Source organism: Moschus berezovskii, chromosome 20 (assembly GCF_049115385.1).
Source record: "Moschus berezovskii isolate FMDL1 chromosome 20, NW_MosBer_1.0, whole genome shotgun sequence".
In the NCBI taxonomy this organism is placed as follows: Eukaryota; Metazoa; Chordata; class Mammalia; order Artiodactyla; family Moschidae; genus Moschus; species Moschus berezovskii.
Genome location: NC_142479.1, coordinates 20,202,798 through 20,218,933, shown reverse-complemented (window position 1 = coordinate 20,218,933; position 16,136 = coordinate 20,202,798). Strand labels below are relative to the sequence as shown.

The 16,136-nt window shown below is 52.8% G+C and overlaps 1 protein-coding gene across 7 annotated transcripts in view; it reads right to left on the bottom strand.

Moving 5' to 3' along the window:
- The window catches only part of MSI2 (musashi RNA binding protein 2), a 402,467-nt gene that overhangs the window by 124,639 nt on the left and 261,692 nt on the right, over positions 1–16,136 (bottom strand). For all 7 annotated transcript variants that reach the window (XM_055399098.2, XM_055399088.2, XM_055399156.2 and 4 more), the window contains one exon: positions 15,369–15,417. In XM_055399098.2, coding sequence (XP_055255073.1) covers positions 15,369–15,417 — 49 coding nt within the window. The remainder of the gene's footprint in view (positions 1–15,368; positions 15,418–16,136) is intronic.

The following is a 16,136-nucleotide window of genomic DNA, read 5'->3' as shown; positions in this document are numbered from 1 at the left end:
ACACTCACAATAAATAAAAACATGCAATTAGATGATTTCCCATCTGCCAGGGAATGATTCAATTGTCCATTAGAAGCTAGAGCTCTAAAAATACATAAAGGGAAATTATTAGGTATTGTTGATACATATTTCTGTTGGAAAACAGGATTAGTACTATGGGCAAAATACAAAGCCGCTTTTGTAAATCTTACCCATTTTTTTTTTAAGGTAAGACATCAAGGGGGAGGGAGCAAATTAAACTGTAATTTTCAGACTACATCTCCTTATTGTCACTCAGAAAAATTGCCAGGTGTTTCCAGAGTAGTTTATACATAAATATACTAGCTGAATCAGGAAATCTTCCCAGGGCAAATGAATCAACTTAATTAAAAGAAGACTTCAGATGCCAAGCCTAGTGATTTTGGAAGTGGGGAGGGAATTTAGGAATCCATCTGTAAGTACACACTTTTCGCATGAGCATTTAAAATCCTGCTACAGACATCAGGTCAGAAAGAACCTTCCCACCAGCCCACCAGCCTACACCAGGCATCAGGGTTAGCAGTGTAGGACTGATCTTTTTTTTTTTCTTTTTAAAACTGAACCAGTATTTTCAGTCCTTCTTCCAGTTCAGCTGGAAAGGGCGACTACAACAATACCAAGGACATTTTTTTCTTTCCCTCTAAAGAAAGAACTCCCATCAGTTCACCGGGGAAAACTGAAAAGTGTTCGGAACCATCTCTTCGATTCCCCAAAGCCCTCCCCAGAAAACACCTGTCGTTCCTACACCAACCTCCTGCCAAGGGCTCTGCACCCCCGGAGCATGTCTTGGCTGGGAGGGAGCACGCAGCAACGCAGTGGAGACTGCTCACTCTCCGTCTTCAGCTGAGCAAGGCCAGTGTGGAGGCGAGGAGGGCCTGCCTGTCGGCCAGTCGCCCTCTCGAGCTTCAGTGATGTCTGCCGAGCATGGGGACAAGGAGGCGGAAGACACACAGAGGAACCAAATAAGCAAGCACATCGCACCATGGTTGAGAACTGAGAGGCACCCAAACAGAAGAACGAGGGACCCAGACGTTGCCGGAGCTGTCCCTGTCTGTTTGAGGAGATTTCCCCGGGGAAAGGGCATTTAAGCCCAGGCCTAAAGCTGACGAGTCAGTCGACTGTGAGACAGACTGTTCCTGGCAACTCAAGGAACAGCCTGCACGGGTGGGCCTGCTAAGCAAGCGACCAGGTCACGAGGTTGCAGGAAGCGTGTCTGGGGTGAAGCTGGAGAGGGAAAAAGGGACGAACGAGAGACTCCACAGCCCAGCTTCAGCACCGCAGGCCTCAGCCTATCAGCGACGGGAAGCCAGCACGTCCCATCACTAGGGGGTACCTAGATTCACAACCAGAACAATGGGGTGGTAGCCATTCACACCTCCCACTCCCCGCATCAACCACTGGAGGCCACCGCCACCATTGCAGGCTTACACACGAGGGCACATGCCACCCACCTGCACAGGCACCCACATGTCTCAAGACTCAGGGCGATCAAAGGCCTAGTCCATAGCACTGTCTTTTTAAAAGGTTTCAAAGCTGGAAGGGTCCTGGGAGATCACGTGGCCCAGGGGTTTCCCAGCCCCAATGCGCATCAGTTTCAGCTGGGGGGAACGTAAAAGCTCAGCCCAAGCTCCAAGCCTGAGTTTCCCTTAATTGATCCAGAGTAAGGGAGTGGTGATGGACAGGGAGGCCTGGCGTGCTGTGATTCATGGGGTCGCGGAGAGTCGGACGCGACTGAACTGAACTGAACTGAACTGAAGCCCTAGACATCGTGGTCATGTATGGATGTGAGAGTTGGACTGTGAAGAAAGCTGATCACCGAAGAACTGATGCTTTTGAACTGTGGTGCTGGAGAAGACTCTTGAGAGTCCCTTGGACAGCAAGGAGATCCAACCAGTCCATTCTAAGGGAGATCAATCCTGGGTGTTCATTGGAAGGACTGATGCTAAAGCTGAAACTCCAATACTTTGGCCACCTCATGCGATGAGTTGACTCACTGGAAAAGACTCTGATGCTGGGAAAGGTTGGGGGCAGGAGGAGAAGGGGACGACAGAGAATGAGATGGCTGGATGGCATCACCGACTCTGTGGACATGAGTTTGAGTGAACTCCGGGAGTTGGTGATGGACAGGGAGGCCTGGCGTGCTGTGATTCATGGGGTCGTGGAGAGTCGGACACGACTGAGCGACTGAACTGAACTGAAGCCCTAGACATCAGGATGTTTTAAAAACTCCCTGGGCGATTCTAATGTGCACCCAGGGCTGAAAACCGCTGAGGCAGTCCAGACCTCCGAGAAGACAGCCATCATTCATCTTACAGGCTTCTAAGGCTGGGCTGCAGGATGATGCACGTCACCTGGACCTTCCTCACCAGCCCTGCCCGCGAGTGAGGAAAGCAAAGCTGGCCACTGGAGTCACGGAGTTCCTTGGGTTCTGGGTGACATCTAAATGCCAACTAAAAGAACTGAAGGCAGAAGAGGTGAACTCTGGACAATCTCCTTCCTCGGCTTGACAGTGCAGCCCCAACAGCACTGAAACGCCTTTTCAGGCTCCAACTAAGGAGATACTTCCCACCAGGTCTGGGTCCACCCACGACCACTCCACCCAGCGATCACGCAGCTGCCAAGTGTGATTCGGGAGGGAGCCTGGGGCTGGTGTGAGACACAAAGCAGGGACCACTGTTGCCTCTGGATCTATTCTGGGCCCAGGATGGATGATGTCACCTCCAGCAGCAGTGGGAAGCGGAGTCATGAATCATCCATGAACCAGCCCAGCCTCCGAGATAATAAATCGGATGTCGGCACTGACAGCTTTGGGGATCTGGTGCAGAGGCGCTGGCTCCGCCTGGGGTGCTGGAAACACTCAGAAAAGAGGCGCTTTCAATTATCTCCTGCTACCAAGTTGGGGTGGCAAGTTGAGGAAGAAATCTCAAATTTGTAGGGAGTACTCAAAGGCACAAAACTTTGATCACAGTGAAACCATGGCAGTTACTCTTTTACAGACTGTCGGGTTTGCCAACCAAACCCAAGGATTAAGAGATGCACATCCACATGGGGGCTGGAACTATTAATTACTGCTATGCCCACTGGCGTCCTCCGCCCAGAGACCTTGTAGGTGTTACCACTTTGACCCTCAACTGCATTAATTGAGCTCAGAAATTCACTCTAGGATTGAATTTGGCGAATGTTCCTGCCTGGAAGGGTTTCTGGGACGAAATAAAGAAATCAAGAAGTCTGTCTGGCAGGGCTTGAAGTTCAGTGTCGCCGTGCTATTTCCCTTCCTCTTCTTTTCCCTGGGGTGGAAGCCGGGGCAGCTGTGTAAAGACGGCAGGATCTGCGTCGCACACACGCGCTCTCCCGGTTTCCTTTTCTCTCTCTCTCTTCCGGCCTTATTTTTATTTCCCTAAATAACCAAGTGAATGAACCAGCTGGAAACACCAGTCTACTGGGTATGGCGTGCATTTTTAGACTTGGGGATTCCAACAACTCCTAGGTTATATCAGTAAATCCTTGGCTTATGAAGAAATGACTGAGCTCTGAAGGCTACCAGTTCAGAGTTCTTTGAGTGCCTCTCTCTCTAACCAAAGAGTTATCTCTAACACTGTGAGGTCAATGTAATGGTCTCTGGCTAAATTAGACTTGGGCAAGCCATGCTATGCAGGATGTGGAGACTGTGTTCTCAGTTAAGGATAATAGAAGGTCTTTGACTTCTCTTGCATATCATTCTGGGGAGGCAGTAACTGTGTTGGGGACAGGAAACTGCAGGGAGACATGGCTGTGACCGCCCACTCTGACCATAGGCCACCGGTGAGCAGGGGGTGTACCCGGCAGGAAGCAATGCTTTGTCCTGCGTGTGCGTGTCCTAGGGCTGCCAGACAAAGTACCACCAACTGGGGGCCGAAAACAACAGCCGTGTATTCTCTCACAGCTCTGCAAGCTGCAAGTCTGCAATCCAGGTGCTGGCAGGACCATGTCCTCTAGAAGGTTCTAGAAGAAAACCTGTCCCATGCCCTCCTCTTGGCCCCAGTGATCCTGGGCTCACAGCTCCACACAGCCGCCTCTGCCTCCGTGGTCACGTGACCACATGTCTCCCTTCCATGTCCTCCCTCTTCTTAGAAGGACACCTGTTCCACGCAATCCACCTACTCCCATGGGACCTCATCTTACGTCTGCAAAGGCTTCCTTGGGGCTCAGAAGGTAAAGAATCCGCCTGCAATGCAGGAGACCCAGGTTCGATCCCTGGGTTGGGAAGATCCCCTGGAGAAGGGCATTTCAACCCACTCCAGTACTCTTGCCTGGAGAATGCCATGGACAGAGGAGCCTGGCGGGCTACAGTCCATGGGGTCACAGAGAGTTGGACACGACTGAGCACACACACACTATTTCCAGATAAGGTCTAGAGGTTAGGACTGCCACAAATCTTTGGGGGGATACGATTCAACCCATAATATGAAGGACACCTAACAGCACCTTCCAACAGCTCTCGAGAGGGTCAGTATTGTCACCAATCAGCCCCTTTAGCCTTCATTCCTCAAGAAGTCATAGTAACAGTATTCTTATTGGTAATAACATAGCAGCAGTTACTATGATAGTAATAAAGCTAATACTTACAGATAGCATAAACATCAAACGCTTCACATAAACTTTCTCTCTCAAACCTCAGTAGTCCACAAGTTGATACCACTTCCCATTTAACAGATAAGAAAACTGAGGTTGAGAGAAGTTCAGTAAAGTCTCACAGCTGGTGAGCAGTGGTGCTGAAACTGGAAACCTAGGCTCTCCCCCTTTGCCACGTGGCCCAGACACCTCGCAAGTTTCACGAGCTGGGCACCTGCTCTGACTCTTAAGCTTCAAGCAACAGAGACACAGAAGATTCTGTATCTGCCACACTGTGTAAGGTCCCCACATAACTTGGGTTAGCAAGATGCTTTTAACTTTTTTTTCCCCCTTAATTGAAAAGAAAAGACCCTTCCTGGAACGACGGCCTCCCTATTCTGACCTCTTCCCCTCTGGTCTGGGATAAACTCAAGCATCCGGGGCTTCTTTTCAGACCAGGGCTGGTCTGGCTATCCTATTAATAGCACGTTGTCTGGGAAGAGCAGAAACTAGGAAGAGAGTCCTCATCTATCTATCTAACTCTGTTTATGGAAAGAAAAAGACAGAGGCGACTCAGAGGCTTGTCAGCTGCATATAATCAAGTCTTGTTTGGAGCTCCTAGACCCCCTCTCCCCGGCAGGACAGGAAACTCAGAGGAGGCAGGATCCGCCCCGCACTCAGCCGAAGACGCCACAAGTTCTACCAACCCCGGAGGACAACGAAGCTCAAGCCTGTTGACGCCAGCATCAGGAACAAGGCAGAAGTGACAAGGGTTCCTCTCAGAGTACTGAGATGGGATGAGCTTCTTTCTCCTGAAAATTCCCTCATGCTGTCCTACCACCACATTTACCACTTAAACTGGGGTGAGCTGTATCAGTAAAAGACGATGCTGAGACAGCCCCTAGGGGCCCCTAGTATCTGTTTGACTAGGTAATAAACACACAGGGTACAAAAATTCAAAAGGTAAATGAGTACGAAGTGAAAAGTTTTCCTGAATCTCTGGACCTCTGGCCACTGAATCCTCTCGCCCAGAAGCAAATGCTGTTTTTTTAATTTATGTATATCTGCATCTAAGAGTCTGTGTATTTATGCATAAAACATATTCAGGTGGTTTCTATAGCTAGAGATTATTCCAAATCCTTTACACTCATGAACGGATATAAGCCTCAGGCTAACCCAGTGCCATCATTCCTGTTTTACAGAAATGAGGAATCGGAGTCAGAGAGAGGGCAGGAAACTTGCCGAAGGTCACACAGCTATGAAGTCACAAGCCTCAGATTCAAACGCCAGCTGTCTGACTCCAGCAAGAGCTCTTAGCCACGAGGCCACTCTCACTCTTTGTCATCAGTTTCATGACTATCTTTTCAGAAATACTCCATGCACTGGCAAACACATGCTTCATGTGGGAAGGGGAATCGAAAACTTTTTTTGAAAAAGACCAAGTCTTAAAAATTCAAAAAGTGTAATTTGTCTAAAGAAGTTAAACCGACAGTTCTTTAAGGCTGAAAGGAAAGGACCAAGGCTACAGGGCACTGACCAGTCTCACTGGGCACTTCACAAGGGGCTCATTAACTCTCACAGAGCAGGGGTGTTGCCTCCACAAGAGAGAAACGGGGCTCAGAGGCCTCGGGGGCCGCACCCACGGGAAGCTGGGACTGAAGACGAGTATGTGCATGCTAAAGCGATTCCATGGCATCTGCCTCTCTGCGACCCCATGGACTGCAGCCTGCCAGGCTCCTCTGCACGGGATTCTCCAGGCAAGAGCACTGGAGGGGGCTGCCGCGACCTCCTCCAGGAGCCAAGTACAGGCAGCACTAAACCCAGGCTCTCTCCGGAGCATCCTGAGACAGACAGAAGCAGGCCAGGGAAGGTCCTCCAAGTCCAGGGCCCAAGCACAAGCTCGAGTCCTGAGCTGCACAAACGCAGGGCGTCTCCAGTCCCGGCAGGAGGTGGCCGCCCGGCTCTGGTCCCCCGGGTTCGCCCCTAGCAGCGCTGGGATGCTAAGAAAGGGGACGCTTTTAACCAAGTGGCCGAGCTGAGAGTGCCTCTCTCCTCCGAGATCTGAAACCACGCGACAGTCGGAGCAGGGCCTCTCTGGGAACAGGGCCCAACAAAAGCCTCGTTGTCTCGCTCAGATAAAAAAAACCATTTCTTGGTCAACGAAGTGACCAACCCTGGGCCCATTCCTTTCTGCGTCCATGAGCTGCAGCCAAGAGGGAGACAGGAAGATCTCCTAGGTCAGCACCCTCTGGGGCCAGGGCTCCTACTCTGAAGGAAGGGAGCTTCAGATTCATCCTCCAGCGGGGACACTGCAGGGCACCCAGGGGGCACAGTCCCACCTCCCTGTTGCCAAGGCACTGTGGGCTCCGTGAGGGTCCCTGACCACTGGGGAAGCGCGGGAACAGAACCGAGCTCCCGTGCTGATGAATATCTCAAGAGACAGTGCCGGAATGGGTGCTTCCGGAATGCAGTTAGCTCCAGGGGAAAAAAGTAAAAAAATAAATAAAGCGTGCTCCTTGCTTTCCTGTCAGAAATAAAATTAAGGTCTCAGATCGATGTTGCCAGGGCTGGGGGAGCCACAGGCATCTTTAATGGCCTTCTCTACATGTTTGCAAATTCACGGTCCCCTTCAACCCTGCCCTTCTAATTGGTTATTTGCGAGGTCGTGTTTGCACCAGTTTCTCGGGAAGGCTAATGGTGTTTATTTAACGAGAAAATAAAATGTGCAGACAGCTCCGGGGCTGGTCTCTGAAAGCTGGCTGGGGAGGGCCCGCAGCTCTTTACCTCACTCCCCTCCCTCATTATCAAGCGGCCCTTTCTCTGCAGGAGGTCCTGAGAGGGGTCCGGTGACAGGTCGGGCCTCGATGGGACCGCAGTGGGGTCCCGGGGGTGGGTTTGGGCCCCACAGCCTCTGGGCAAAGCCCTGTGAGAATGAAAAGGCGGGGTGCATCCTCTGCGGGGTGCCCCTGTAGGCAGCCTGGCTTTAGAACAAGCTCGCTGGGACCACAGAACCCAGTGCAGAGCTCACCCCACTGCGGGGTTTGCCAGTTCTTTCTCGTGCTAACTGCAGTGCACCCAACTTCAAGTCAGCCCATCACTGTTTTCTAAGAGAACCTCTCCAAGAACCCACCAGCAGCAAATACACCTTACCGCCAGCAGCCCCCACCAAGTCTCTTCTATCCAAGTGGGGTGACAGAGTCACCTGCACTGAGTTTCCACCCCACTCTAACATTCTCCCATAGACGCCACGGCTATCAAAACCTCACCTCAACAGGTGGCCCACAGTGTCACCGGTCCACTTTGGGCAGAGAAGAGGATTATCAGCTACACTGATCCAGCTCCCTGCTGCTGCTGCTGCATCGCTTCAGTCGTGTCCGACTCTGTGCGACCCCATAGACAGCAGCCCACCAGGCTCCCCCGCGCCTGGGATTCTCCAGGCAAGAACACTGGAGTGGGTTGCCATTTCCTTCTCCAATGCATCAAAGTGAAAAGTGAAAGTGAAGTCGCTCAGTCGTGTCCAACTCTCAGTGGCCCCATGGACTGTAGCCTACCAGGCTCCTCCGTCCATGGGATTTTCCAGGCAAGAGTACTGGAGTGGGGCGCCACTGCCTTCTCCAGATCCAACTCTCTACTTGCACGAAAAAGCCCGCCAACACGCTGGGTGACTAGACTGCACTAAGGCAAGGCTGAAGGCTCCGCGCACCAGCACCCTCAGCGTCAGTGGCCGGTGACAGACCAGCGCTATCCCATCGACTGAATTCCAATTCAGGTGCAGATCAACACCAGTAACGGCCAGCTCCTGGCTCACAGGTTGCCAATAAGCCCTGTAATGCACCTCAGACCCGGGCTAGAGAGTGATGGGTGCCTCTCAGCTTCAGATACCAGCATGGGGACAAGAAAGCAGGTCTCTGAGGTGGGGGAACGCAAAGGGCAGGACTCTAGCGGGGAGTGTGTGTGTGTGTTAAGCTGCTTCAGTCGTGTCTGACTCTTTGTGACATGTGAGTCTGTTAAGCCGTTTCAGTTGTGTCTGACCCTTTGTGACCCCATGGACTGCAGTCCATGTGTGTCTGAGTGTGTGTGTGTGTGTTAAGCTGCTTCACTGGTATCTGACTCTGTGTGTGAAGCCACTTCAGTCATGTCTGACTCTTTGTGACCCCCTGGACTGCAGCCCCCCAGGCCCCTCTGTCCATGACATTCTCCAGGCAAGAGTACTGTAGTGGACTGCCCTCCTCCAGGGGATCTTCCAGACCCAGGGATCAAACCTGCGTCTCCTGCACTGCAGGCAGATCCTTTACCGCTGAGCCAACTGGGGCAGCCCCCGAAGCAAACCCTGCTTAAGACACCGAGCTCGGGCAGGGTGTGGTGCAGCATGGCCTCGTGTCAGAGTGGCTCGGGCGTCCCCACCTGCGGTGACTCCTAAACCCTGCTCACGCTCACTGCCCCACCCACAGCCCTTTCCACCCAGAAGGACTTGTCCTCCTGGTCAAGCACACTTCTTCCTCCTCCATCCTGCAAGTGGAAGGGACCTCATTACAGGCAGATTCTTGACGCTCCGAGCCACCGGGGAAGCCCCTCCAGCCAACAAAGTCACATTTATAAGTTGTAGCGTTCCAGCCCTCTCTCCTGGGTAAATGAAGTCAGGGTGTTAGAATCTCCTCAGGAAACACACGCACACATTATCTGTGACAGCCCACACCTACAAATGGAGCAATACCTTTATATTTTTAATTTAATTTACGCTGCTGTGAAACTCTTTTTACGTGCCCCCTCCCCCTTGGGAAACAGGCAACAATAAGCAAACAATTACAGTGTGATTTTCAATAATTTTTAGTGTACATAAAAGAGTCAGTCTGGACTTCAGGGGTCAGTTTCAACAGGGAGTGTCTGGCAGGTAGTCAGGACATTAAGGGTTGGTTATTCTTCTTAGAAAAGCACTATCTTCTATCTCTGCTCCAGCTATATCTCACAGGCACCATTTTAATAAATAAGCTGATCATACAGATTACAGAAACCTTAAACCTCAGCCAGCTGCTTTTGGGGACAGAGATGCTGTCTGGGCTTCTCAGGAGAAGCCCAGCTCAGTCCCACACCCAAGCCTGCAGGAAGTCACTCCCCTGACCATAGGGCCCACCACGGCCCCCTTCCAGTCTGAGGGCCCCCGAGTTGCACAGCTCTCCTGGGGGAGGACTCCCCTTGTGCGGGGAGCCTGCGGGGGACAGTGCTCCCTGAGCTTCAGAGAACCGCCTCGGGCTTGAGGGCTGAGGTCGGGGCAGGGGACTGGCTTAGAGCCTGTTCCTCTCCAGGGCCATTAGCATCACACTTAATAAGCCACTGCTAACAGTCGGGAGAGGAGCCATCCATCACACGGATCTTTATTTTTCTCAGTATATCCTGTTCCTCTGAGTCTGGCAACATTCCGAGGCCAACACGCCTGCTGGGTGATGGAAGCCACAGGGAGTACGGAGGGCCTGTCCCCAGGCAGTGTTCCCTTCTGTACTCGGCCGGAAACCACCCCCTCCCGCTGACCCTTCCCGGGCCACCCTTAGACAAGCTTCAAAGACACCCAGCTCACTTCCCAACGGGCCTCCAAGCACACAGCTCTCCCCCGTGAGCCAGACTTTGGGGGACCTGGCGTGCAGGTTAAGGTCAGGGGCAAGGGGCAAAGCTGAGGCTCTCCTGGAATGAGGGGGGTCTCCCTACCCCCCCAGGAGGTGCTCGAGAGGTGCACTTCAGCCCCCAGAATCCCCAGTTCATGGTCTCAAACACAGCTGACGTGGGGAGATGGGAGAGCAAGCGCTGAGGAGTGTCACCTTCCCTCCCACCCCCAGCTCTCAACCAGCCTCCCCACCACCACCTACCGAAGAGCAAATTAGAAAGGATGGCACCTCGTTCCTCCTTCCCTCCCTCTCACCTCCAGCTCCACTCTGGAATCAATACCTGATGCTGAATCCAAGATCTTATCTGAGTTTTGCAAGGATAAAGCAACAAACTTCTTCTCAATGATTAAATCCTTAGATGATCAGCCCAATATTTTTCAGCCCACCTCTAAGAACATTTAGAGAGCAAATGAAATGACTCTTAAAGACTGGAAAGCCACCATTCTCTCTCCCCCTCTGGCACAAAGAATCCCAGAGAAGGCCATGGAATGAAGTGATGGAAGCTAAGGAAGGCCCCAGCTTCTCCCAGTAGCTCAGCTCCCCATCTGGCTATAGGAACCAGGCATGTGACTTTTCGAAACTCCACCCGCCTCGGTTTATCCATCCGAAAAATGGAGCAATGCTGTAGTCCAGCAAGAGGACAGCTGTGGAGGAGGACTAATGATAAGGAGAGGCGCGAGTGCTTGAGGAGGAGGGCGTGGCACGCCAGTACTCTCGTCTGGAGAATCCCACAGACAGAGGAGCCTGGCGGGCAATAGTCCACAGGGTCACAAAGAGTCGGACCCGACTGAAGGGCCTTAGTGCACACATGCACACAGATGCTTAAGATCACCGACTCCCCTGCTTTAAACCACCGCCTAGCCTCATGCCTGTAGAGCGGTTAAGGGTGCTGGTTCAGGCTTGGACAGGCTGGGCTTATGTCTAGGCTCTGTATGGACTAGTTTAGTGTGGCTCTGGGTAGCTTCGTTCATAAAGATTCCACAGTATGTGCCAAGCATCTGGTTAAGGGGTGCTCAGAATGTGGCTACTTCCACTGGGAGTGTCAACACAACCTGGTTAACACAGACTCCCGTGGCAGGCCAGAACCCCTTTCAGGGATGAGGGCCATCCTCACCAGCTGCTGGGCCTGCTGCTGGACGGCTCCAGCTCCTGGTCCCCTCGGGGACTTCCTCAGTGCAAGGCCAGGGCGACACCTGCTTCTGGGGTCAGCTGCCTCCCACGTCTGAGCAACATACAGGTATGACCGGGGCAGCGGGAGGACCACCCTCCCTTCAAACGCCGCAGGGCATCCCAGGTCAGCATCTCCCTCCACCCGCCGGCCTGGTCGCCGTGAAGAGCAGCCCCCATGAACCCCCTGCCCTGTCTCAGACACCCACACCTGCAACAACTGCTCCCCCTCCCCAGTGAAAACAGGAAAGGGAGACAATCTGGGCCACACTTCCAGTTAAAAGCTAAAAGCCAGAAGCACACTTCAGGCCCTGGGGCTCATCAGTCCTGGTTCCTATATTTTCCAGAGGCGGAGCAGAGGGTTTGGAGAGGTTAGGAGAAGCACCCCTGGCTAAACCCACAGGGCCCACAGGGGCTGGGAGGTGGTCCCAGGAAGGATGAAGGGGGGTAGACTCCATGCTTCCGTGCGAATCAGATGCTGCATGACCTTGCTGCTTCCAGCATGGAGGACACATCTCCCCAGAGGGCTCCCCTCCCTACAGGGCTCACTGTTCCCTGGACCCTTGCCCAGGGTGCCACTGCAGTCCAAGTGCGTATGTACAAGGGAAAGAGACCCAGGTTGGCACCTCCGTGAACAGGAGGAGCAGACGGCTGTGCAAATGCCACTGAGGACTGCCCGTGTGCCTACGGGGCCCACGGGGGAGAGGGTAGGTGACGGCCACCGTGGGGCCAGGAGGGGAAGTTCTGCCCAACCCCTGGCTCCTAATGGCAAGCACAGCCTGACTCCTTGAAGGCCAGGCTCTGTGCCCTGGAGTTTTTCCTGCATGGCGGTGGTCACAGTTCAAGGGCACACAGGTGGTTTGCAAAACGCCCAGGGCAAAGGACACGTCACCGCCCTGGCCGCCCAGCAGAGCTGGGTCAGACGCTGACGGGCAGCACTGAACAAGCGCCCTGACACCACGGAGGGGTTAATGGTCTGCGCCTCTTTCAGCGGCGAGCTGGCGGCAGCGCCAGCCAGAGAGGTGTCCTCAACTTCTGCTAGGGCAGCACTTTCCTCGTGATAAGATAATGGAAAGCAGGAAGCCGAGGAGGTGAAGGGAAGGTTGGGGCAAGGTGGCTGCAGGAGGATTTTATTTTCTCGTGCTTATCACCCGATTCCAAATGCACATTCCATCAGGCCAGGGCCATGGGGCCCTTCTCCACACATATGTGACTAGAGCGTCTGTTGTGATACGTTCTTATATTTCTGAGAAAATTCTTTCCTCCCCTAATGCTCTGAACCAGTGAAGTTATTACCCCAGCTTTGTCCCCCAGTCCAAAGAGAAGCTCTTTCTCAGCTGGAGAGGCTGGAAAGTGTGGCCAGCCCGAAGCTCCCGCTCACACAGGAAGGGGGGCAGATGTCTGCACAGGGGCAGCCAGCAGCCGGTGTCAGGGCCCCCCTGCTGAAACCTCTAGGCATGCGGCCCCTCTCGCCCAGCATCAGACCAGCCCCAGGCTGCACCGTGCAGGCCGGCTTCCTGTGCCACTGCACACACCCCGTGCTCAGCAGGGCTCAACTCTTGGTTGAGTTGAGCTGCCATCTTGAGATTCTGAGTGGATTTTGACACCCTGTTCTGACTCCACAAACCACGTAAGGGGTCTGGCACCGACCAGAACAAGGGCAGGAGGCTATAGGGTGGGCCGTGCCCTTGCCGGGGGCTCTGCCCCCCTTCCTGCCCTTGCCTCACCAGAGGCATGAGCGACGACGCTCCCGGAGCCACCCTGAGCACTGGGCCACAGAACAAGCTCCCTTCAGCTCACTACCCTTCCCTGACCTGGTCACAGAGGGGCTGCCACCCCGTCCCTGTACCCGGTGCCCCTGGAGAAGGAGAGGAAGCTTCCCCAACCGCAGGCGGCCCCTGGGTCAGAAAGAGGAGAGGCTTTCCCGGGGGCCTCCTCTGCAGGCTGTCTGGGGGCCTGATGCCCTGGCTGTGAATCCAGCTCCGCCTGCTATCAGCTGAGTGCCCAGAAACTCACAGTCACCTCCCCACCTCGGGTCCCTCAATGGTGAACCTCCTTCCCTGCTCAGCTGAGACGGTTCAACGAGATGATCCATCATCTTCTCCCATACAGGGCCTGACGCAGAGCAGGAGATCAAAAACACCTTTACTCAATGATATTCACAAGAGAAGGACAACGATACTACCTAGAAACTGCTGCGGAGTCTCCCAGGATAATGAATTCTAACACCGAACGCCACTGCCTCGCTCAGATGAGCTATGCCCACCCTGAAAACCAAAGGCTGGAAACACCCTTCTAAACAAACCCCGTCCCCATGTGCAGACAACAAAGAGCAGAACCTGCAATCAGCCGTCCTGGGTGTGAGTCCCCTCTCTGCCAGCACTGAACGCTGCAAACCATCCTGTCAGGAGGGACTAACATTACCTGCATCTTACAGATGAATAAACTGAGGCATAAAGAACTGAAGGGATTTTCCCAAAGTCACAACAACCCCCAGGGTCTGCTGTGAAGACCAAGTTAGAAGACGCACGTGGAAGCAGTGCCGGGAAAGCCCCACGGACCGGGGCAGCGCATGTGCCCATCAAGGGTAATCGAGGATCGCCCACCGCCCGCACCACCTCCCTCTCGCTCCTGGGCGCTCACTCCCGAGCGCTGGAGAAGACAAGGGCAATCGTCATCTTGCTCACGTCTGAAAGGTCGTCATCACTCTCCCTGCCTCCCGTCCTCCTCACCCAACATGTACCCCACTGATGCCGCAGTTCCTGCCCAGTTTTCCATGCTTCGAGGAGGTTGTAGCTGGATGGACGAGCCGCTGGATTCCTGGGTGCCCTCAGGACAGCCCCTCCTCCACCCAGCCCTGCGAGCATCACTCCCCATCCTGCTCCTTCCTCCCTTTCACTCAGCCTGCCTGCTCAGAGCAGGAGAGACATGCAGTCAACGCTGGATAACTGCTACTAATCACAGGTGACAGCAAGAATGTAAACAACACAGGAAACATCTAAATGCAATCCAAGTGGCAAGGAAACACGGCTCGCTGGCTCCTTCTCTGGAGAACAGGGCTTTCCTGCCACCCTCTTTCAGAAACTCTGCCCATGAACGCCCGGTGAACAGGCACCCAGAGACCAAGAGCTCCTGGAGAGCGGGAGGACTGAACGCTGAACTTAACTTCTGACCCTGCTTCCTCTGGGAGGGGCTTTCTAGAGTTATCCAATTTTCTGTTTACAGCAATCATTTCAATGTGTCCTTTTCTGGGGGCTGGGGGAGTGAGGTGGCAGAGGTCGGGCACCTCTTTGAGAATCCACTCAAAGCTAAGAAACCTCTCCCAGGAATAACATAAAATATTTTGCACGTCATTTCAAGGGTTCTTAGACCCCAAGGTGAAACCCATTTTCTAAAACACGGACAAGACACTAAGCACAGGAAACAATACAGGGAAGTGTCAACATCTTCCAAACATCCGAGAGGCACAAAAGGGCATTTCTAGGTCTGGACCCACTGCATAAACCTTGGACATATGTACAAGGCACTCACTGCATAAACCTCCGACGGGCTTGTTTGTTTGTTGTTTTCTTTCTTTTTTTTGCTCTTTAGATTGACAGCGTGCTTCTAAACCACCTCCTTCAATGCAAATTGAGAACTCAATTGACTAATTGCTGTGAATAACTTCCACTTGGTTGCTTAAAGCCTGGTTCAGCAAGGACCAAGAACGTGTTGGGTGTGACTGCATAATTAAATGACAGTTCCCAGGCCCACAGGAAATGGTGTTTTAAAGGTCCGGTGTCAACTCTAGGTACCGTAGAGGCCCTCCGTTAACAAAGACCTACAGCCGACGTCGCCTCCAGCTGCCTGATTTTGGAACAGTCGCCGGTCTTCTGTCTGTGGGGCTAGGGGCCGGGAGAGGCCAGAGGGGCTGCTTCCTCACTTGCGGCTTCTTACCTCTGTGCCTGTTGGTGGTCTTATCAAACATCAGCATTGCGTCCTCCACCTGCAGGGCAAACACAAAACAGAGTCTGCTTCAGGACCTTCAACAAAACACGGGACACACTGTATGTTCAGGGGTGGGGGGCAGTTTCCATTACAGAAATCATGTTGCTCATTAAAACCTATTTGAACACACAAATATTAAAAAAGAAAATAAATCACTGTCTTTTCATCTTTCCAACCGAGCACCGCCACATTTAGCCTCTGGTGTACTTCGCTCTAACTTTTGTAATAATCTATGCCTATGGCTTCCCTGGTGGCTCAGTGGTTAAAAAAAAAATCTGCCTACCAGTGCAGGAGATGTGAGTTCAGTCCCTGGGTCAGGAAGGTTCCTGGAGAAGGACATGGCAACCCACTCCAGTATCCTATGCCTGGAAAATTCCATGAACAGGACATGGGGTCGCTAAGAGTCGGACACGACCGAGTACAAATGCACGCATGCCTATTTTAACAGTGTAAAAATCATATTACACATGGAATTTTCCCCTTGTTCTTTTTTATTTAGATATTATTACAACACTGCAAACATTTCCCAGATAACTACATCATGAATACTATCTTTTATTCCCCTAGAATTTTTTGTGGTAAAATACTCATAACATAAAAATTGCCACTGCAACCCTCTTTAAGTGTACAGTTCAGTGGTATCAAATAAATTCATAAAGTTGCAGAAGCATCACCACCATTCATCTCCAGAACTTTTTTCCTCTTGTAAAACTGAAA